This window comes from Orbicella faveolata, unplaced genomic scaffold (genome assembly GCF_042242905.1).
Source record: "Orbicella faveolata isolate gen_17 unplaced genomic scaffold, um_ofav_v1 contig_26, whole genome shotgun sequence".
Taxonomy (NCBI): Eukaryota; Metazoa; Cnidaria; class Anthozoa; order Scleractinia; family Merulinidae; genus Orbicella; species Orbicella faveolata.
This window is the reverse complement of record NW_028301554.1, coordinates 2332189-2355920: the sequence shown is the minus strand read 5'-3', so window position 1 is coordinate 2355920 and position 23732 is coordinate 2332189. Positions and strand designations below refer to the sequence as shown.

The 23732-nt window shown below is 38.0% G+C and overlaps 1 protein-coding gene across 1 annotated transcript; it reads right to left on the bottom strand.

Moving 5' to 3' along the window:
- Nucleotides 1-117: 117 nt before the first annotated feature.
- On the bottom strand, nucleotides 118-22887 carry LOC149107611 (uncharacterized). Its single transcript, XM_089296109.1, has 11 exons — nucleotides 21606-22887; nucleotides 21426-21506; nucleotides 19743-19783; nucleotides 9647-9793; nucleotides 9079-9206; nucleotides 7965-8109; nucleotides 7599-7680; nucleotides 3827-7275; nucleotides 3349-3503; nucleotides 1248-1369; nucleotides 118-257 (listed from the first exon to the last, which is right to left on the bottom strand). Exons 3-11 carry the CDS (start codon nucleotides 19752-19754, stop codon nucleotides 118-120), a joined length of 4380 nt encoding a protein of 1459 aa, XP_089152235.1. The 5' UTR covers nucleotides 19755-19783; nucleotides 21426-21506; nucleotides 21606-22887.
- Between the last annotated feature and the right edge of the window lie 845 nt (nucleotides 22888-23732).

Sequence of the window (23732 nt, the reverse complement as noted above, 5' to 3'; positions counted from 1 at the left end):
ACCAGCCGAGTCAACAGAGTGTCCAACAAGGTTAACATTATTTGCTGCACAGTGTTGTATAACCTTTCTCCAAATTTTCAGAAGATGGGAGCCACCGTAACCGCTGTTTGGTGTTGGCTACATAAGATATACTAGAGGCTGAGATACTTGACCTGTTAGGTTACACAAATTGTGTATAGCAACTTTAGAAGCTAACTGTCGGCTTGCAATGATTTCATCCACCATTCTCTTAAGGGACGCAAAGTCATCTTCATCACCTTCAAATAAAAAGTCCATAATCATCAGAGAACTTCAATATGACACCTAGAACCTTGCTCCTAACAGCGAAAGTTCAGTAGGGAATTTTTGAAATGTTGCATCTTTTAAAGAGGCACTGTCAAGGAGAATAGAAAAATACTGCTTTCAAAAGACGACTAAATAATATTTTAAATAGGTAGAGAAAGTGTTCAAGAGTCTACTTTCATCTATCATAGCCCAGAATTTCCGCTCAAAGAAACGTTGTGTCTTGCTACCTGTATTGACCGGTCACCTCTGTTAAGCAGTTGCGGTCACCCTTTTTTAGTCCCATATTGCCTGTCTTCGATACGGTTACCTGTATAAGTGGCCATACCTGGAGAGCTCCTATACCCACATTTTATTACACGACTTTATTTTGCTTGAAAAAGGATTCATCATTGCTGTGCTTTTACCGATTTCGCAATTGCTCTCTAGAAGTCAGTGAACGTACTGTAGCATACAGCGGCGGATCCAGACCTTAAGCTAAGAGGGGGGCCCGGTGTTGTTTTGATTGCCCTGCTGGCTTTTCTTTGTTCTGTGATTTCTTCCTTTTTTACCCCAAATAAGGGAGAGGCGGGCCCCCCGGGCCCCTCCCCTAGATCTGCCACTGGCATAAAATGATAAGAAATTGTTTATGTTATATTTGTTTATTATATATTTTATTGTGTTTTTACTGGAACGAGTCGCCATCCAGAATATAATATCACAGGGTTCTCAGACCACAGCCGCCATTTGCACCGCCCATCAAAGCAAACAAAGAATCCTCGCGCGGAGTGGATTCTTCGGTTCCTTTGATGCACCATTAGACGAGCGATCCTGGATTAACCTGTTTGTAAAGAGACTCAATATCCGTTTTTGGATTTAAGAATACAATCTTGGATTTCCCTTCCGCAAAACACCCTTAATCTGGGCCAAGTGTTCCAGGGCGACTCAGGAGCAAAAGAAACTTACTGACATAGCTATAATCGTACCTTTGCTCTCATCTTTCTTTGGAATTCTAAGAACATCATTGTCCCATTTGTCAACATCAGCATTCCAGCATTTTCCGATTAACGTAACATCCCCACTTTCATTCTGGACTGCCTGGAGGAATCTGCATTACAAGGAAACATATTTTACTAGCTGATATATGTGGTCTACACAATTATGGTATATTCAGTGACTTAGGCATACAAGGAGTTTGTGCTTAATCAGTAATTAGACATTTACGGTGACGAGGGTCCCCTGGTGAGACAACGACCAACGAATCAAATGCATCAATGTGTCGAATCAATGTATTAGTTATCCCTGCGGGAAACAGGTCAGCAGTGGTCACTGGGGCACTTGTTCTATTCAGATTTTCAATTCTATCACAGCGCTGCAAGCTCAAGGTTTTCAGAGATCGCCTTTTGGCGACCTTCTTCTATAAAATGTTCGCCTCTAAACTGCAATATTTAGAGAGGTAACCACATCAGCCTTAGTTGGTTTTCATGCGGGCCCTCTATCCTGGTCCAAATGGAATTTGTAGTGATGATTTCGTGGAGGAGGAAAACCGGAAAACCCGGAGGAAAACCCTCGGAGCAAGGCGAGAACCAACAACAAACTCAATCCAGATATGGTACCGGGCCGGAATCGAACCCGGGCCAAATTGTAGGAGGCGAGCGCTCTCACTACTGCGCCCTGTTCCCTGCTCACTCAGACAAATCTGGTCACCAAAATCTAAGCTTTTTCAAAGAAGGACACTTCGAGACTAATTCTTTTGACTATATTCGTTCGAGGAACGTTCCGACGCTATTAGTTTCGTTTGCCACTACTGTTCGCTCTGTGATCGGGAGGTCACCAGTGCTCCATAGGAAAATACCTTGCCAAAAAATCGCGTTAATTCCGATTTCTATCAAATTTGTACTACATGAATCGGATGGAGTATAATCAATGACCCAATCACTGGCTGATTTTGATCCAAGACACTTGAATATGGTATACATGACCATTCTTCTATCGTCAAGCCCTTTCGTAATGGCGGAGACACCACAACGAATCTAAGAGATTCTGAAGATGGTTTTTGGGGAGGAAAATAACGCAGGAGGTATCGTAAATAATTAAGGAAGTAAGTTCCAGAATTATCTTGAAATTCGGAGCAGGAATTATGGGTAAACGTTCCCACGTGTCGTTTTACACGAGTTCTCGATGTGAAGACGTGTGTCCAAATTCGACTAAATACTCCTCGGATCGCCAGTTTGGAGCGATTTTACAATACCGGGCCACTTAATTACACATGTCTCACTGCCTTTAAGAACGAAGCATACAGAAACAAAAGGAACCATTCAAATTCAATAAGATGCAGATGAGTGGCCCGGTAATCTACAATCCTGCCGAGTTTTGGTTACTTTTAGAATCTCACTTAATTCTTGAATGAAACTTAAGGCTTATGTGTATTAAGCCAACTTACGAAGCGTAGAGCTCAGAAACTTTGGATAAAAGGTTTGCTTTGCAGCGTTCGTTCCAGACTGCAATTTGCACATTTGTGCAGTTGCCATGGCGACTGAAACGCAATCTTTCTGTTAACGTCTCGCAAAAAATTATTGTTAATTCTAGGTTTTCTCGATTTCTGTTTTGTTTTTAGGATGCGTCTGCTCATATATACATGAGAAATGTTTCTTTCTGCAACAAATTTGAACAGCAGAGTTTAACAGTATTTTTTGTTTCTCTCAAATTTTTACTTTTTATTTTTACCAAGTTCTGCTGATTAAAATTCTGTAAATTTAATATTAGTTTCCATGGAGCCAGCCTATTTTTTTCTGGAAACTACCTTTTTGCCCTTTCAAATGATTAAGAGATGTGATATTAAATCTGCAATACTGTAAATACTTGGCAAGATATTAAATACAGAATCTGATGTGGTCAATTGTGATGTTTTTGTGAGCTTCCATTAAGGTTAAATTCATTAACATAGAACTCATGATGGCTAAGCCAGCGAAAGAATTGCATTATCCAATGATCCAGTTTTTAATACATGTCTATTCAACAATGTGCTATTGCATGACAATGCTATTTGAAAGGCTGCTGTATATGTAACAGGTATACAGATCTTACCTAAGAGCCCTTGCTTCATCACTAGCTTCAATCACTGGTGCACCATTGTATAGTTGAGCTGCATGTTTAATGACAGGAAGATTAAAGCCTGGCTGAAGTTTTTCTTTGAGCATGTAACTGTCACAGGTAGTGCTACAAGGAAGGCCAAACATACTCTGAAGAAGAGAAGAAAAATAAAATTAACATGAGGTTTTCATTGTAGCCATAATATACAAACTTCTGTTTCAGGAAATCAGTGTTACTCTGAGGAATGAAAAAAATGTCATTTATAATAACCGTGCCATATTCCTAATTCATTGGTATATTCATGATATTCAAAACCCCAAAACCACATAGAAGCTTCTACACCAAACTTTTAGGCTAAAAGAGGTTCTCAATGTACAATGGGTCTAGAAGGCAAATCTTGGCTTAGATTCTTAATCAACATGTTTATTTTTAAATACAGGCGTTTTTGCTGTATTGCAGATTACATACTTACACTCATTAGATCGTAGTTGGTCTCCCCAAGTCGTGTTTTGTGTAACTTGGCAATCATTTTTATGAGTGGTATGTATTTGTGATTGACATTTCCTTTAAGTTTTCCCACGAGGTTGGTGAGAACTGTGACTTGCACGGGTTTTTTTACGTCTATATCCTCTCTAAACAATGCAAGTAAGTCAACAATCAGTTTCTCTTGATAACCATGCTTGCAACTGTTATGCAGCATCTCCTCCCAGCTCAGCACATCTCTTTGCTGCATCCTTGTTACGACTGTTTTCTCCAAATTCCTCTTCTCTGAAGTTATTGTATGCAGTTTTTCCTTTAACTCAGTCTGTGTTGCATAATCAAGGCGAAAACCTCTTTTTCCTACTCTTCCTTCTCCCTTCTGTGTCAGTTTTGCTCGAGACCTTTTCTTGTGTAGATCCAACAGATAATGCTGAAGGTTGTAACAGTTATCACAAGTGAATGGGTGATTGATGTTTCCGCTAGGTTTACCAGAACATGGAGGGTCTAAACTCTTGATTGCTGCTTTGACTTGGATGCTTTTTCCATCATAATTAACTTTCCTGTTAACTGTTACATATGCTGCCCTGCTTGATCTACTCTCAGTCAACTTTGCGGCTTCCTCTGCATGTATCTCTTTCCATCCTGCCCATGTTAAACATTTTTCATGTCCAACCTTGTGGAAGCACTGGAACCTTCCTTTACTCCTTTCTCGTTGAAACAATGTTTTGGCTGTCATCCGTCTTATACCAGAACTGTCTTTGTAGGATTCCACTATTTCTTGATTTTCGAAGAAGCCAAGACAATGTGCAACCTTACTTGTAGTGTTGGACTCATTCAGTTTTAGGGCCTGGAAAATAGTTCTCTGTTGTGTTTGGCGAACATCCCTATTGACGTTCGATTCCACCATTGTGACTGTTGCAGAAGAGCCACTGAAGTATGCTAATGCCGACTGGTGCAGACGGAGCTTATGGTGTATCATGGCCTGCGAGATTCCATCTAGATCTTTACCTCCACAACTAGACACTTTTGAGAAAACACCTTGTCTGGTACATCTTTCTTGGTAGAGAGGGCACACCACACATTGTATAGAGAATCTGGTTCGATTCCTAATGGAGCTGTAGCATGTACCAGTGAACTGTGGCAGGACATCACTAGGGAAAGTTAAGCTGCTAAAATCTTTTGCTGCAGCGTTGCACACCTGAACTGGTGGGAAGGCCTTGATCAGGAATGCCCTCAGACAGTTGTTTGAGTGGCTGGTTGAGTAACCAGATGACTGGTAAATCGCCATCCTTTCTTCACTGTTTACTCGTGGCAGTGGTTTAGGAACGGAAAAAGACAAGTACTGTTTAAAATTCTGGCAATCTAACTCTTGAGGCTTTAGATCCTTGACATTTGCATTGTTCCACTGTCTACTTGACAGCATTACCTTGTTACAAAACATATCCTCAGCACTAGCAATAGTACATGTGTGTTTTAGTGTTACTTCATCTGCCTGATCCATATCATCTGAATCAAGGTCGCCATCACATTTCATTTTCATTGCATTCAGGTCCCACCAAGTTTGCTCTTTCTCAGTGTCAATTGTTACATCTTCAATATCTTCACTGACGGCTTTGCTGTTGACATTCCTTTCTTTTTCATCTTCTCTTCCTATCTTGTCTTCTTTGTTTCCACCAGTTTGCTCTATCTCAGTGTCAATTGTTACACCTACAATATCGTCACTGACCGCTCCACCATGGACATTCCTTTGTTCTTCATCTTCTACTCCTATCTTCTCTTCTTTGTTTCCACCAGTTTGCTCTATCGCAGTGTCAGTCATGACACCTTCAATATCTTCACTAACTGCTCCACCGTTGACATTCCTTATATTTGCATCTTCTCTTCCTATTTTGTCTCCTTTGTATCCACCAGTTTGCTCTTTCTCAGTGTCAATTGTTACATGTTCAATATCTACACTGACTGCTACACCACCAGCATTCCTTTCATTTTCATCTTCTACTCCTATCTTCTCTTCTTTGTTTCCACCAGTTTGCTCTATCTCAGTGTCAGTCATGGCACCTTCAGTATCTTCACTAACTGCTCCACCGTTGACATTCCTTATATTTGCATCTTCTCTGCCTATTTTGTCTTCTTTGTATCCACCAGTTTGCTCTTTCTCTGTGTCGATTGTTACATCTTCAATATCTTCACTGACTCCTCCACCACGAGCATTCCTTTCATTTTCATCTTCTACTCCTAACTTCTCTTCTTTGTTTCCACCAGTTTGCTCTATCTCAGTGTCAGTCATTACACCTTCAATATCTCCACTGACTGCTCCACCATGGGCATTCCTTTCATTTGCATCTTCTCTTCTTCTCTCTCTACCTTTGACATTCTTGTTATTTGTCATTTGCATCTTCTCTTCCTTTTCTTTGTTTCCACCAGTTTGCTCTATCTCAGTGTCAATAATTACACCTTTAATATAGTCACTGACTGCACCACCATGGACATTCCTTTCTTCTTCATCTTCTACTCCTAACGTCTCTTCTTTGTTTCCACCAGTTTGCTCTTTCTCAGTGTCAATTGTTACACCTTTAGTATCTTCACTGACTGCTCCACCACAAGCATTCCTTTCATTTGCATCTTCTACTCCTAACTTCTCTTCTTTGTTTCCACCAGTTTGCTCTTTCTCAGTGTCAATTGTTACACCTTTAGTATCTTCACTGACTGCTCCACCATGGGCATTCCTTTCATTTGCATCTTCTCTTCTTATCTTGTCTTTTTTGTTTTCACCAGTTTGCTCAATCTCAATGTCAGTCATTACACCTTCAATATCTTCACTGACTGCTCCACTGTTGACATTCCTTTCATTTTCATCTTCTCTTCCTATCTTGTTTTCTTTGTTTCCACCAGTTTGGTCTATCTCAGAGTCAGTCACTACACCTTCAATATCTTCACTGACTGCTTCACTGTTGACATTCCTTTCATTTTCATCTTCTCTTCCTATCTTGTCTTCTTTATTTCCACCAGTTTTCTCTACCTCAGTGTCAATTGTTACACCTTCAATATCTTCACTGACCACTCCACTGTTGACATTCCTTTCATTTTCACCTTCTCTGCTATCATTTTTAATTTCACATTTCATTTCTGTTGAATTGCGGTCTCTTGCTGATTGTGCAGCATTACTACCTGGTCGCACCCCTCTTTTCTGCAGCCCTCTTATTTGTTTCTTCGATTTAAGATTAACTGTCATGAACTCTGGGATCTTTCCAAAGATATTGCGGCCTATTATCTCAAAAAAAATTCTTTTATTGGATGCAGTGTCTGAAACCTTGAAGTAGTCGATGGCTTCTCTGAAAAGGTTGTCTTTAGAAATGTACCAGGATTTGTCTGTCTCCTCATAACTGCTGCACAACCACTCGGTTAGGGCTTCTAGAGAAAATTGGTTTTCTGTTTCTTTACCTAGAAAAAAAAATTGATCAGTTTTTTTAAGGTATCAGTTTATTAAAACCAAATTTGAGTTGTGAGTTTCTTATTCAACTTAACCAACAATAATCAATACCAACAGTAGTGGTTTATTGTGCAGTGAGTACAACATGTGTGGAAGTCAGCATTGGTTCTGCTAAGAGCATGATGAGGTTAAGTGACAAAATGAGCAAATGAATTTACCCCAGTATAATGAAAAAAATTAATTTTGCAACCAAATATTACTTTAACTTGTCCTTCAAAAAAATAACATTTTCTTAGATGCTAGTAGTTTATTTTGGTACACATTTGAATATTACCTCCTCCAAAGACAGGACCCTTTACCAGTGCTAAGGACATGACATCACATTTGAAGTCTGCTAGGTTATGAGCAGATGTAATCTGTAAGGAAATTGAAGTAGAATGAATTCAAAGGGCAGTTTTTTCCCTTACTTAAAATAGATCACTATTGTGTGGTAAAACAATTATGGTCTTTAGATTTGCTCTACAACATGATTTTGAAATTGTTGTCACAGATATTAGAAGAGAATTACACTGCTTATTTTGTCCTGAGTGAATGCTCAGTTACTATGTCCCATCCTTGGGGAATTTCTCAAGTCATCACTCAGAGGTCTATGGCCAGTCATGGCTGGGTACCCACAGTGGCTATTTGGTTATTGACCTACCAGTGTGTCCTGATAAAACAGTCTCTGGTTCCGGGGTGGAATCTCTGTTAGGGTATACAGTTTTAATTGAAGTTGCTCAACACTTGTATGGCTTGGTAGACACATTTTTATTGTATACTGGGTATGAAACACTATAAATGTCATCCTATTAATAAACAAAAACAAACTGTATGTAAGCTAAGGAACCCATTTAGCAGTACCCTGTTATAATAGTACAGTGGATACCTCTTTGCTGGTTTATCACAATATGGGAACTAATTTGTTGTTCAAACAGCCTGTTGTCCTGCTGAAAAACTTTACAGGATCTTTTAGGATCTTACAACTATTATAACTTTTTAACACTTGCTTAAGATCCTTAAAGATAATGTTCTTGACCAGATCTTTGAGGATCTTGGTTAAGATGCTCGAGGATCCTTGAAAGATTCTCACTTGTGTGGCCCTGTGAACCTGCATGCTTGCCCACCGCATTGCGAATCTGGCACAATTTGTTTTTCTCCTCAATCACTACATGAACACATATAAAATAACCTCAGACTCAAGATACATCTGAGAAATGTACACTGTAGTTCCAGGGAATAATTATACTGAATAAACCAATGCTAGCTAAGCATTCCATTGAATGTACAACAATTTTTTTTGACATTATCCAGGGTTTTATCCTGGCCAATGTATCCCTGCCTTCATGGGATTTATTTAATCATTTACATGAAATGACTGAAAAGAAAAAGTAGATGGGAAGGTGAAATATGTTACCAGCTGGTTGCAGGTTAAAGCCGTTATGAGCCCAGAAAAAAATAATATATAGAAAAAATGTACACTTAATTGGCCACTCCCCATTGGGGCTTTTCAGGACCAATATGTAAACAATCAATGATAAATAAATATTGAAATAAACATAACTAGGTTGAGAATCCCAGCTGGTGGGAGTCATACCAGTTGGCTATAATTTACAAGTGTAGCCGAGAATTGAACTCGGAGCCACCGAGAACAACATCAGCTAGTGGTCAGAGCAGGATTTGAACCCGGGACCTACGGATTTCAATTCCAGTGCTCTAACCACGCAGCCAGACTGCCTCCACAAACATGAAAAAGACTGTTTGACTTGTACACTTACTTATCGACAGGATGAGAATCATCTTCAGAAAATGAATCTAATACAGGAGAATCAAAGTCTAGTGTGCTCCCATATGTGTCAGATGGAGGTAATCTCTTGCATTTCTTTCTGCTTACATGGGCTTTAGCCTATGACCAGATACAAATTAAATTAATTATGCTTTACATCACATGTCAAGCATGGTAACTTATGCACAACACTTTTTTTCAGAGAAGAATTGGAAAATGTGACTGCAAAAGGAAACAATGTGACCAAGATTATTCAGACTTAAAATATCAAATCTGCAGAATACTATCAATAAATTACGGCCTTCCTCGAGTTTTTTCATAACTATCGAAAGTTTACCCTTAATTTTCCACCAATGTCTTCAAAACATAAGGTGTTTCCTTGGTTGCTAAAATAATTAAGTGTTGGTTAATTCACTCTGAAGCACGTAAAAAAAACCCTCCTCTTGAATAAGTAACAGTGGTACGGAATGTCATTTTCTAAATAAACCCCTGGAGAAGAAGGTATTTGAGCATTTACAAAAACAATGCCTTCATGATAGTTTGCTGACATAATAATTTACCTTTCCATTTTTATGGTTTGAGGGTATACAACTTGCTGGGGACTTGTTTCTTTTCCTCAACTTTTTTGAAGATTTGGGTAGGAATATATAGCTTGGCTCTGGTTTACGGAAAAATTTTCTGTATGCCACCAAATCAGTAGGATATTGCTGTAAACAGACAAAGAAAATTAAGCAAATGACGACTAAAAGATTCAGATACAAATATAGTAGATAGCTTATACTTATGGTGTAGAAATTGAAGTTAGTCAGTGTGCAAGAGACAACATTTGGTTAATTTGTTACAAGTTCCTTTTAAGCATAGAATTACTTTGTCTATATTTTTCTCAGTAAGGGTTTTATCCTTAAACTTTATGACCTAATTATATATTGTGTCATTGGCTATTCACAGAAAACAACTGTGAAGAAATAACTAACAAGTAAATGAAATAATCAGATGGGCAGAAAATCACTCTTTTCTTGCCCACCCCATGAGACTTCAACTAAGGGTGGCATCAGAAATATAAAAGCTACATTTCTTGCATCAGAACAATATGGGCATGCCACAAATTAATTAAAATTTTAAAAGTATCAAGATAATTGTTATAAAGGTGTTTTTGTTTAGACTGTCTTGTTTTTGTGGCATAAAACTGACTTCAGTCAACAATTCAGTTGGTAGAGCAAGTGGAAGAATTACAGTGGTCATGGGTTGCCTTGGAATTCAATTCAATCCTGAAATTTTTTTAAGCTGCTTTGTTTCTGCAGCTTACAAAGTAGCATACATAAATAAATTGAGATGATATTTCATGAAATGATGTTTCATCACTTTTACCCGAAAGTGTGCTCTCCTGACTCTTTACAAGAAAGATTTAAATCATCTGCATTGATGTAGTAGTTTTAAACCAAAAGACTCACTTTATGAGCTACATGTATTATAATTGGAGGGCTAGATTTTGAGTAAAAAATGGTGAAGTTCTTTCAATGAAAGCCTACACATACAGCAATGTATATATTAATGGCAGATATATGTGAAACTGGCTTGACTTTTTTTTTCCTTTATACTATATATGACTTCATTGCAAGGTTTTGTTACACCAGGTATTATTAGACCTCATTAACCAAGACCTGGGTCCTTGGCGATCAGATAATTAAGTGACAACGAAAAGTTACTTGCCCAGGAGGAAAATCTACTAGTCCCGGACAAACGGACGGCACTTTTTTCAAGCCCTGTGATAAATAGTGTGTGTTTTTGGGACCATTCATACACTAAATGATATCAATAATTTCTGGGACAAGTTTAGTGTTAATTATTGATTGATCATTAATTGACTAGCCTAAATCAGTGCAGCATGTCCAGTTCCTATTTTTTCCCCTTATTTTTTGAGCAGTTTCCTATTTCTTCTATTTTGTTGAAGTGAAACCTCCTATTTTTCCTTTTTTTGGCCAAGCATGTGTTACAAAATTAAAAATAGATTTAAGCCTTACTGGGTGTTTCAGATGTACATGTCGACTTATAATTAAACAATCGGTGTCATGACTTTGATGATATAAAATTAATCAACAAAACTGTTAGTGACAGTAATTCATTCTTTGTTCTCTGTTGCTTACTGGATTTCTTTCCATAAGTTAGACTTACTGTTTGAAACATATTTTTGCAATGATTTTCTTCTGCACCTCTTTTATCTACTACATTTATTAATGTAGTTCAGGTGACTTGTGTTAGAGTCAACAGATAATAACATTGTACATTAAACCATGGAAAATATATTAGTTATCCATACATGTCCTTATGCCAAACTGTTGCATCACTGACTAAAGTGGCAGACTGACATAGCTGATGGGTTGCAGGGAAACTATCTTAGTCCATCAAAATAGCATTGATTTTCCTATTTTTTCAAAGAAAGTTCCTAATTTTCCTATTTTTTGCAATAACAAGTTTCTGATTTTCCTATGTTTCTGAACAACCATGCTGCTGAAATACACTGTCAGTGTCAAAATTAAACTTATGCTATTGATTGATTTAATTGACTGATTGAGAGTGCTTGATTGATTGATTGATTGAATTGTTTATACTCCTTGGTCATTTTCATTGATAACATTAGCATTGTCTGGGACCATACAAATGGTTTTAACATAGCACATGAATTAATAACCAGTGCAGTACAATACAAGCTCTCCTGTGACCTGTATATTACATATTAAATTGTTATATAGCTGGCTTTTTTCCCACTTCATTACGCCCATTCATTGGCTAGTTAATGTTCACATGAAATATAACAATGAAACAGCTGTTTTCCGCCAAATGCCATGAGCGGGCAATATTGCAAAAACCATGACATCAAACAGGAAGCAGTTTACTGTTACCCGCGCAATGTTGACTGCTGTTGCATATCACTTGGCAATAAAGTGATTATTTGTTTTCTGTCGATTTGATCCATTTGTTTTGCTATACTGTAAATCTTCGCACTAGTGCCCCCCTCGAATAAGCGCCCCCTTTGAACAAGTGCCCTCTCGAATAAGCGCCCCTCCTATAGGCCAAAATTTACAATAAGTGCCCCCCTTCAAATGAGCGCCCCTTCCCCTCCCCCCATTTTGTGGACAACTAATACAAAGGATGTATACAGCAGTTTTCGTTGTGTAGTAATAGATTTGTGCATTGTTTCAGTTTGTGAACCGGTAAGTGAAAAAAAAAATTTCAAGTACCAATGGTGCCGCAATTTAAAGTTTAGGATCAGCTTTTTATGTTGACATACAGTTTATATTGTTGTTTACGCACAGATGATTTTTTAAAAAATGATCATGTCAGGCCGTGATTTGGGAAAAATTAAATAAGCACCCCTCTCCCCCCCCCCCCCCTTCTTCTCCTAAATTTGAAATAAGCACCCCAGGCGCTAATTCGAGGATTTACGGTATAAGAAATCACTTGATGAATCGAAACTCAATGTTTCCTTCGACTTTGTCTCGGGAAACATTGAAATTCTTGGGAAACAAAATTCACTCTCCCCCAAGGGGCCAGTCACTAACATAACTGTTAATAATAATTATAATATTGTTTTGACGGTCCCACTGGTAATAATAATACAAATAATAACAACAACAACAACAATATTTAAACAGGGTGCATTCATCACATCAGTGTTTTCCAAATTGGTGCAGCTGTCTTCCAACATTACACCACAAAAATATGGATTAGATTTACAAAAAACCTAGATAAAAACAAGAGTGAATTCCTCATTTCTCAAACCCCCAATGACTCAAACCAAAAGTTGTTTCCCTAGTACATGTAACTCCACTGTATACCTTTCATTTCGGTACAGTTTGCATTTACTATTATCATTATTATCTTTAAGAGTACTATTATCATTGTTGTTTTCATTTTTATTCTCATTAATTATTATAAATTTAAGAAATCGAATGTGGTTTATCGTGGTCTGCGCTCTTATCAACAACGATAACGTCATCACAGTGATCAAAATGTTGTGGACTCAAGAGGCGCAGCCAAGTGAGTCCACAACAAATCAATGTCAAAAAAAATGTTTTTTTTCAGAGTGCAAGCTGAAGAAGGCATTGCGTGACAACAGCAAATTACCTAATCAGATTGTGAGATTAATAGCAGTCGTGGTAAAATGATACATGTCCTCCTTGTATGTACATTTTGTAATTAGGTTGGGTAATTCAGTATCAACTGCAATAGAGTTTCAATTAATTATATGTCATGGTATTAGATATATTTTTAGTACTAAGGCCGGTATAATATGCAGTCCTTTACACCTACATGTACACATATGAACAGCTATGTGACTTTATAGAGACATACCTTTTTATGGCAACCAGATGGACAACATAACAATTTGCAATAAGCACAAAACAACACATTGCAGCACAAACTGTTTTCTGGGAAGCAACATTTCAAACTCAAAGTAACAGTAATTTACTACTTCATTTCATAGAGGCCAGAAACTTTCTGGGAACTGACTGGTCTGCTAGTTTTGTCCCTTATCAAGAACAGTCACTCATGGGAAGGTACTGATCACTTGGTAGTGGCAACTTCTAATCATTTGTGCCGATTATAAGGCTGCTTCTGACATTTTGTCGAGTTCAACATGTGAACTTCAAAGTAACAGTATACATTTTTATCACGGAAAGTGATAGGGAAACTTACTGGTCACTTGGTGGTAGAAGTTTCATAAGTCAGTTTCGCCAATCAAAAAGCTACTAGAGACATTTTGTCTTCACCAACTGAACTTCAAAGTAATGGCATACATCTTCATCATGAAAAGTGATACAGGAACTTACTGGTCACTTGGTGGCAGTAATTTCTAATCATTTCTGCCAATTAAAAAGCTACTTATGATATTTTGTCTTCACCAAGTGAACTTTAAAGTAACGGTATACATCTTTACCATGGAACGTGATACGGGAACTTAGTGGTCACTTGGTGGTAGTAATTTCATAAGTCAGTTTCACCAATCAAAAAGCTACTTGAAACACTTTATCTTCACCAAGTGACCTTCAAAGTAACGGTATACATCTTTATCATGAAAAGTGATACGGGAACTTACTGGTCACTTGGTGGTAGTAATTTCTCATAATCATTTGGTGCCAATCAAAAAACTGCTTGAGACATTTTGTCTTCACCAAGTCAACTTTAAAGTAACGGTATACATCTTTACCATGGAAAGTGATACGGGAACTTACTGGTCACTTGGTGGTAGTAATTTCTCATAATCATTTGGTGCCAATCAAAAAACTGCTTGAGACATTTTGTCTTCACCAAGTCAACTTTAAAGTAACGGTATACATCTTTACCATGGAAAGTGATACGGGAACTTACTGGTCACTTGGTGGTAGTAATTTCTCATAATCATTTGGTGCCAATCAAAAAACCACTTGAGACATTTTGTCTTCACCAAGTGAACTTTAAAGTAACGGTATACATCTTTACCATGGAAAGTGATACGGGAACTTACTGGTCACTTGGTGGTAGTAATTTCTCATAATCATTTGGTGCCAATCAAAAAACTGCTTGAGACATTTTGTCTTCACCAAGTCAACTTTAAAGTAACGGTATACATCTTTACCATGGAAAGTGATACGGGAACTTACTGGTCACTTGGTGGTAGTAAAATCTCATAATCATTTGGTGCCGATCAAAAAACTGCTTGAGACATTTTGTCTTCACCAAGTCAACTTTAAAGTAACGGTATACATCTTTACCATGGAAAGTGATACGGGAACTTACTGGTCACTTGGTGGTAGTAATTTCTCATAATCATTTGCTGCCAATCAAAAAACTGCTTGAGACATTTTGTCTTCACCAAGTCAACTTTAAAGTAACGGTATACATCTTTACCATGGAAAGTGATACGGGAACTTACTGGTCACTTGGTGGTAGTAATTTCTCATAATCATTTGGTGCCAATCAAAAAACCACTTGAGACATTTTGTCTTCACCAAGTCAACTTTAAAGTAACGGTATACATCTTTACCATGGAAAGTGATACGGGAACTTACTGGTCACTTGGTGGTAGTAAAATCTCATAATCATTTGGTGCCGATCAAAAAACTGCTTGAGACATTTTGTCTTCACCAAGTCAACTTTAAAGTAACGGTATACATCTTTACCATGGAAAGTGATACGGGAACTTACTGGTCACTTGGTGGTAGTAATTTCTCATAATCATTTGCTGCCAATCAAAAAACTGCTTGAGACATTTTGTCTTCACCAAGTCAACTTTAAAGTAACGGTATACATCTTTACCATGGAAAGTGATACGGGAACTTACTGGTCACTTGGTGGTAGTAATTTCTCATAATCATTTGGTGCCAATCAAAAAACTGCTTGAGACATTTTGTCTTCACCAAGTCAACTTTAAAGTAACGGTATACATCTTTACCATGGAAAGTGATACGGGAACTTACTGGTCACTTGGTGGTAGTAAAATCTCATAATCATTTGGTGCCAATCAAAAAACTGCTTGAGACATTTTGTCTTCACCAAGTCAACTTTAAAGTAACGGTATACATCTTTACCATGGAAAGTGATACGGGAACTTACTGGTCACTTGGTGGTAGTAATTTCTCATAATCATTTGCTGCCAATCAAAAAACTGCTTGAGACATTTTGTCTTCACCAAGTCAACTTTAAAGTAACGGTATACATCTTTACCATGGAAAGTGATACGGGAACTTACTGGTCACTTGGTGGTAGTAATTTCTCATAATCATTTGCTGCCAATCAAAAAACTCCTTGAGACATTTTGTCTTCACCAAGTCAACTTTAAAGTAACGGTATACATCTTTACCATGGAAAGTGATACGGGAACTTACTGGTCACTTGGTGGTAGTAAAATCTCATAATCATTTGGTGCCGATCAAAAAACTGCTTGAGACATTTTGTCTTCACCAAGTCAACTTTAAAGTAACGGTATACATCTTTACCATGGAAAGTGATACGGGAACTTACTGGTCACTTGGTGGTAGTAATTTCTCATAATCATTTGCTGCCAATCAAAAAACTGCTTGAGACATTTTGTCTTCACCAAGTCAACTTTAAAGTAACGGTATACATCTTTACCATGGAAAGTGATACGGGAACTTACTGGTCACTTGGTGGTAGTAATTTCTCATAATCATTTGGTGCCAATCAAAAAACCACTTGAGACATTTTGTCTTCACCAAGTCAACTTTAAAGTAACGGTATACATCTTTACCATGGAAAGTGATACGGGAACTTACTGGTCACTTGGTGGTAGTAAAATCTCATAATCATTTGGTGCCAATCAAAAAACTGCTTGAGACATTTTGTCTTCACCAAGTCAACTTTAAAGTAACGGTATACATCTTTACCATGGAAAGTGATACGGGAACTTACTGGTCACTTGGTGGTAGTAATTTCTCATAATCATTTGCTGCCAATCAAAAAACTGCTTGAGACATTTTGTCTTCACCAAGTCAACTTTAAAGTAACGGTATACATCTTTACCATGGAAAGTGATACGGGAACTTACTGGTCACTTGGTGGTAGTAATTTCTCATAATCATTTGCTGCCAATCAAAAAACTCCTTGAGACATTTTGTCTTCACCAAGTCAACTTTAAAGTAACGGTATACATCTTTACCATGGAAAGTGATACGGGAACTTACTGGTCACTTGGTGGTAGTAAAATCTCATAATCATTTGGTGCCGATCAAAAAACTGCTTGAGACATTTTGTCTTCACCAAGTCAACTTTAAAGTAACGGTATACATCTTTACCATGGAAAGTGATACGGGAACTTACTGGTCACTTGGTGGTAGTAATTTCTCATAATCATTTGCTGCCAATCAAAAAACTGCTTGAGACATTTTGTCTTCACCAAGTCAACTTTAAAGTAACGGTATACATCTTTACCATGGAAAGTGATACGGGAACTTACTGGTCACTTGGTGGTAGTAAAATCTCATAATCATTTGGTGCCGATCAAAAAACTGCTTGAGACATTTTGTCTTCACCAAGTCAACTTTAAAGTAACGGTATACATCTTTACCATGGAAAGTGATACGGGAACTTACTGGTCACTTGGTGGTAGTAATTTCTCATAATCATTTGGTGCCAATCAAAAAACTGCTTGAGACATTTTGTCTTCACCAAGTCAACTTTAAAGTAACGGTATACATCTTTACCATGGAAAGTGATACGGGAACTTACTGGTCACTTGGTGGTAGTAATTTCTCATAATCATTTGGTGCCAATCAAAAAACTGCTTGAGACATTTTGTCTTCACCAAGTCAACTTTAAAGTAACGGTATACATCTTTACCATGGAAAGTGATACGGGAACTTACTGGTCACTTGGTGGTAGTAAAATCTCATAATCATTTGGTGCCAATCAAAAAACTGCTTGAGACATTTTGTCTTCACCAAGTCAACTTTAAAGTAACGGTATACATCTTTACCATGGAAAGTGATACGGGAACTTACTGGTCACTTGGTGGTAGTAATTTCTCATAATCATTTGCTGCCAATCAAAAAACTGCTTGAGACATTTTGTCTTCACCAAGTCAACTTTAAAGTAACGGTATACATCTTTACCATGGAAAGTGATACGGGAACTTACTGGTCACTTGGTGGTAGTAATTTCTCATAATCATTTGCTGCCAATCAAAAAACTCCTTGAGACATTTTGTCTTCACCAAGTCAACTTTAAAGTAACGGTATACATCTTTACCATGGAAAGTGATACGGGAACTTACTGGTCACTTGGTGGTAGTAAAATCTCATAATCATTTGGTGCCGATCAAAAAACTGCTTGAGACATTTTGTCTTCACCAAGTCAACTTTAAAGTAACGGTATACATCTTTACCATGGAAAGTGATACGGGAACTTACTGGTCACTTGGTGGTAGTAATTTCTCATAATCATTTGCTGCCAATCAAAAAACTGCTTGAGACATTTTGTCTTCACCAAGTCAACTTTAAAGTAACGGTATACATCTTTACCATGGAAAGTGATACGGGAACTTACTGGTCACTTGGTGGTAGTAATTTCTCATAATCATTTGCTGCCAATCAAAAAACTGCTTGAGACATTTTGTCTTCACCAAGTCAACTTTAAAGTAACGGTATACATCTTTACCATGGAAAGTGATACGGGAACTTACTGGTCACTTGGTGGTAGTAATTTCTCATAATCATTTGCTGCCAATCAAAAAACTGCTTGAGACATTTTGTCTTCACCAAGTCAACTTTAAAGTAACGGTATACATCTTTACCATGGAAAGTGATACGGGAACTTACTGGTCACTTGGTGGTAGTAATTTCTCATAATCATTTGGTGCCAATCAAAACACTGCTTGAGACATTTTGTCTTCACCAAGTCAACTTTAAAGTAACGGTATACATCTTTACCATGGAAAGTGATACGGGAACTTACTGGTCACTTGGTGGTAGTAATTTCTCATAATCATTTGCTGCCAATCAAAAAACTGCTTGAGACATTTTGTCTTCAAGTCAACTTTAAAGTAACGGTATACATCTTTACCATGGAAAGTGATACGGGAACTTACTGGTCACTTGGTGGTAGTAATTTCTCATAATCATTTGGTGCCAATCAAAAAACTGCTTGAGACATTTTGTCTTCACCAAGTCAACTTTAAAGTAACGGTATACATCTTTACCATGGAAAGTGATACGGGAACTTACTGGTCACTTGGTGGTAGTACTTTCTCATAATCATTTGGTGCCAATCAAAAAACTGCTTGAGACATTTTGTCTTCACCAAGTCAACTTTAAAGTAACGGTATACATCTTTATCATGGAAAGTGATACGGGAACTTACTGGTCACTTGGTGGTAGTAATTTCTAATCGTTTTTGCCAATGAAAAAGCTACTTATGATATTTCGTCTTCACCAAGTGAACTTCAAAGTAACGGTATACATCTTGATCATGAATAGTGATACGGGAACTTGCTGGTCACTTGGTGGTAGTAATTTCTCATAATCATAGGGTGCCAATCAAAAAACCACTTGAGACATTTTGTCTTCACCAAGTGAACTTTAAAGTAACGGTATACATCTTTATCATGAAAAGTGATATGGGAACTTACTGGTCACTTGGTGGTAGTAATTTCTCATAATCATTCGGTGCCAATGAAAAAGCTACTTGTGATATTTTGTCTTTAATTTCATAAGTCAGTTTCGTTAATCAAAAAGCTACTTGAGACATTTTGTCTTCACCAAGTGAACTTCAAAGTAACGGTATACATCTTTATCATGAAAAGTGATACGGGAACTTACTGGTCACTTGGTGGTAGGAATTTCAGATCATTGGTACCAATCAAAGAGCTGCTTGAGACATTTTGTTTTCACCATGAGAAATTACAAGCGGTAATGGTATACATCGTAATCATGACAAGTGATACGGGAACTTACTGGTCACTTGGTGGTAGTAAGCTTTTGTAATAATTTTTGCTTATTAAAAAGGTGCTTTTGTGTTCATCATGTGAATCTCTCTTATTTTAAGTTACGGTTATCATCTTTGTCATGAATACTTGACATGAAAAGTGACATTATCCAGGAAATGCACTGACCAAAAGATCACAACAGTAGTCTTATCTCAAATTTTTATTGTGCTACTCACCTTGGAAAACATGATTCAGAACCATCCCCTAGGATTTGGGCCTGTGATTGAGGCAAAATATAATATGAGGTATTATTATTATTATTATTATTATTATTATTATTATTATTATTATTATTATTTCTGAATTTTTACCCTATACATGTAAGATGCAAGTTCCTTTTTATTATCATTATCAGTATCATTATCATTACCATTACCATTACCATTATCATTATCATTATCATTATCATTATTATTATTATTAATATTATTATTATGTCAGCATTAGTCAAGGTACAGAGAAAATTTAATACTCGGACTTTCGTAGGAAAACCCCAGCCATTGCCTTTTTGTCTTGTACGATGATTCTGTTTTAGTTTAGTGCGTGAACTTGCAGTTTAATGGTCACCCTCTTCTAAGCGGTCATTTCTTCTGAGAGGCCAGTTCCAGGTCCTAAAATGTTCACGTTATCAGTTTATGGTCAATGTGACCAGTAATATCTGTCATTGATAATTTCACTTTTCAAGAGCGGACGGTGAATTTACAGAAGTTGTCCACGTTCTTGCGTGATTGACATCTTGTGGTCATCAAATAATTTTGGATTTTAAAATGGCGGAGACGTTGACCAAATTGAAAATTGGTTGCAATAAGACTTTTCATAATTTTCAGCAAAGCCGAACGAATTTATTCAGCCTAGTTCGGATGGGTCCTATTGAAGTAAATGTTCCTGACTACTGAGTACGAAAATTCGAATTGGGGTTTTGTTCACTTTCCGTACCATCGTCGAAACTGGGTCTCCATTTCCGGTAACAACTCAGGGATGCAAAATACATTGTCCACCAAAACCAAATGTGCGAAAAAACGCGCATTAACAAACGGAAACCCGTGAGAAAAAATAATGACGATTTTTGAGTTTAACATGATTACCTTCAGCTCTTTTCTGGCATGTGACAAGGCATGCCCTGATGTATTTTCCCTTCTAAATCGCAAAGTACAGTTATTAGATCCGTAAAAACCATAACTTCCACAAAGGCACAAATAAGCCCGAATAAAGATATAACACATATGAGAAGAATCCTGCCTGGCCGTTGTTAGATCAGAATTGTTTCTTGAATTGGCACCGTGCCTTTAGATCAGTCGAAGTAGAGTGGGACAGTAGAGTGTTGGTTAACACCTATTCCCGGGCAACGTTTCGGCTATACCAAAAGGCAATAACAGGGAATCAGCTTTCGGTTCTATAAAGAACACAATCGGACAGTAAAGAAACTGATGGAACAATACTTTCTTACGCCGGGGAAAAAATAATCAACAATCATTACACTATCTCGTTTTGTCAGAAAAGGCAGATGTGTTTCCATAGTCTGCATAGTTCATGTTCGCATTGAAAGTACCAGTACCAGGATTTGATTTTACTCAGTGGTCGTGACAGAAATTGCACTTGGAAGTAAGATCACAGTAGATAAAGAGACAACTTCGAAAGCCCTTCCAAGTTCGAAAACATTTTAGACCCCTTTGTGGTCTTGCCTTTGACCAGCTCAATGAAGCTATACTTTCGGCAGTTCGGGTGCGTTTGAAATACAATAATTGCGAATACGGTTTGAAAAACAGTGCCGGCTTTTCCCGCGGACTTTGCTTAACGTTGGCAATATTAAATATAATAATTTATAGGCTCATTTATTTACAACTCGAAGTAGTTCTTACCTCAACCTCAGGCAGCAAACGCTCCAACAACGGGTCGGCAAATCCTGACCGCGCTTCCCACCGTTGGACACAAAGTATACACTAAACATAGGGGAACGATCAGAACGATGTTAATTACAAAATATTTTGACGCTGCAGCCTCGTGCAAAAAATTGCAAAATGTGAACAGACTCTACGTACCGAGAAACGTAATTTCCAGATGACCAGATGTATCTAGGCAGAATATGACAGCTATGATAATTTTCCGCGACCAGATCAACGGATACAACTCAACGTGGGAAAGGGAGCGTCAAAGGATAAGAACAACGATCTAATTTCACTAAAAATGACAGCAGAACAGACCACTATTGTTTGCAGGTAAGTAAAATTTTAATAAACAACTAATTCTCATTTTTCAAACAAAAAAAGGTTCTCTACGCAGTCAGAGGATCAAGTTGCACACCTCAGTTCACAGTAATCGCGTTTCCAGCCAGAATTAATTTACAACATTTACAAGATGGATATTTAAGCTTTACTTGATTTTTTACTGGTAAACATTGTGTGTGTGCGAGCGCCGCTCAAGATAACAGAAAGATAACAGAGGTAAAAGTTCGATTTTACCATGTGATCAGGCATGGTTTAAGTCGGTAATCGAGGTCGAGATGACAGATACATCCGCTTGCGGTCGCATATTATTTCACATCCCGTGGTGTCCAGATTGCGTCGGTCTCATTCTATCACGTTTTCCGGCAACATTTGTTTTCAATTTACGTACGAGTCATGGCAAAACACAAAGACATTGGTTAATCCTTGTTTGCCAAATCCGGACCAATCACTCGGACAATATTCAAACGTGCATCTAGATATTTTGAAGTTATCTTTCCACCATTCTACGAAATTTCCGTGTAAGGCCCTCTACACGACCCCGGGTGGTTTTTCCTCCGGTTGAATCGCCGCGGCGGGCAACCCTTTTACAGTCAAATTTTTATCAGCGTTTACATGAAAGCAGTAGTCAAGCCGGGTCAGCCCCCCTTGCCGGGTAACCCTTGTCGAGACTCGGGTTGACCCGGCGAGAAGGGTTGAAATTTCGTCAATTCTTAGATGTAAACAGTGGCCTAAAAGCTCATGGTTGGAACTTTCAGTCAAATAACCATTTGTTTCACTTTTCTTTGGGTTCCATCAGGACCTACCACCATCCGTTATACCTGTTATACTTTCAATTTTTTTGTTGTTTGTTTGTTTGTCATCTTTCTAGCCCATGTTTTCAGTTTTTGATCTGTATAAAGGCTGGCCCGGGTCAGGCTCGACGTTCCCTGGGTACCAGAGGTTTTTACTCGCGCGAGGCAAACGAAAATACTTCGCTTCGCTTGGGCTGCCGGAGGCCGTAGCCACGATCGGCGAAGTCGCGAGGAAAAGCCCGGAAAACCTCTGATACAGAACGGTTTCATTCACTGTTCTCGTTGAACTTTGATCAATTTTATTAGGTTACATTTAAACCAATCACAACGAGCATCGCCCACTGTGATCACATGGACCGGCACGCGAAGACATGACACTGATGATACATTCGCGTGACATGACAGATCTGCTTTGGTTCGAATTCATGGTTTCTGCGGGACTAAAACCTACGTTATACTCCCGTGAAAAAGGTTCCTAATTCGAAGTCTTCGCTGTCGTGCCGTTTATTTGACGCTACTGTTGTGTGTAATGGTGGATATTACAGCCTTGTATCTGGAAATGCTCAACAACTGAATCTCTCTTTTAGCGCTTTTCACTGTCGAGAATAGGCTCGATTTCCGCCGCTTTCTCGAGTCCGGTCTACGTTCCTCCCCGAGAAGAGACGGCTGGACGCGTGAGCGGCAAAGTATGTCTGTGACGTCTCAAAATAATGTAATTCTTGCGACGCTTCAGGTGGCCGGAAATGTCATCTGATGACAATCATAGGCAGGCACACATGACGCCTACGGCTCGTAAAATTTGTGGCGTTTTTTTCACATTATTGTTGCGGAAGGGCTTTACATGCTGTGTTCTATAGAAGGGTTTTTTTTTTTTTTTTTTTTTTTTTTTTTTAAAGTAGAGCAGAACGGTTTGACTATACTGTAGCAACTGTCATGTCAAAGGTCACACATATGTTGGTGTAAATGGTGTTGACACCATGTTTATGTTTTACTTGTTCGGTTTGCTTTGGCTCATTTAAAAATTTAATTTTGTCTGGCTTCGCCAGAGACTGGTGTTGCTTCTCTTCAAGAAGACTAAGGTACACATCAATTTGACTGGGTGTTTTGTTTCTTGAAATCGATGTTTGCGTTTATTCCTCCCTTTGTTTAC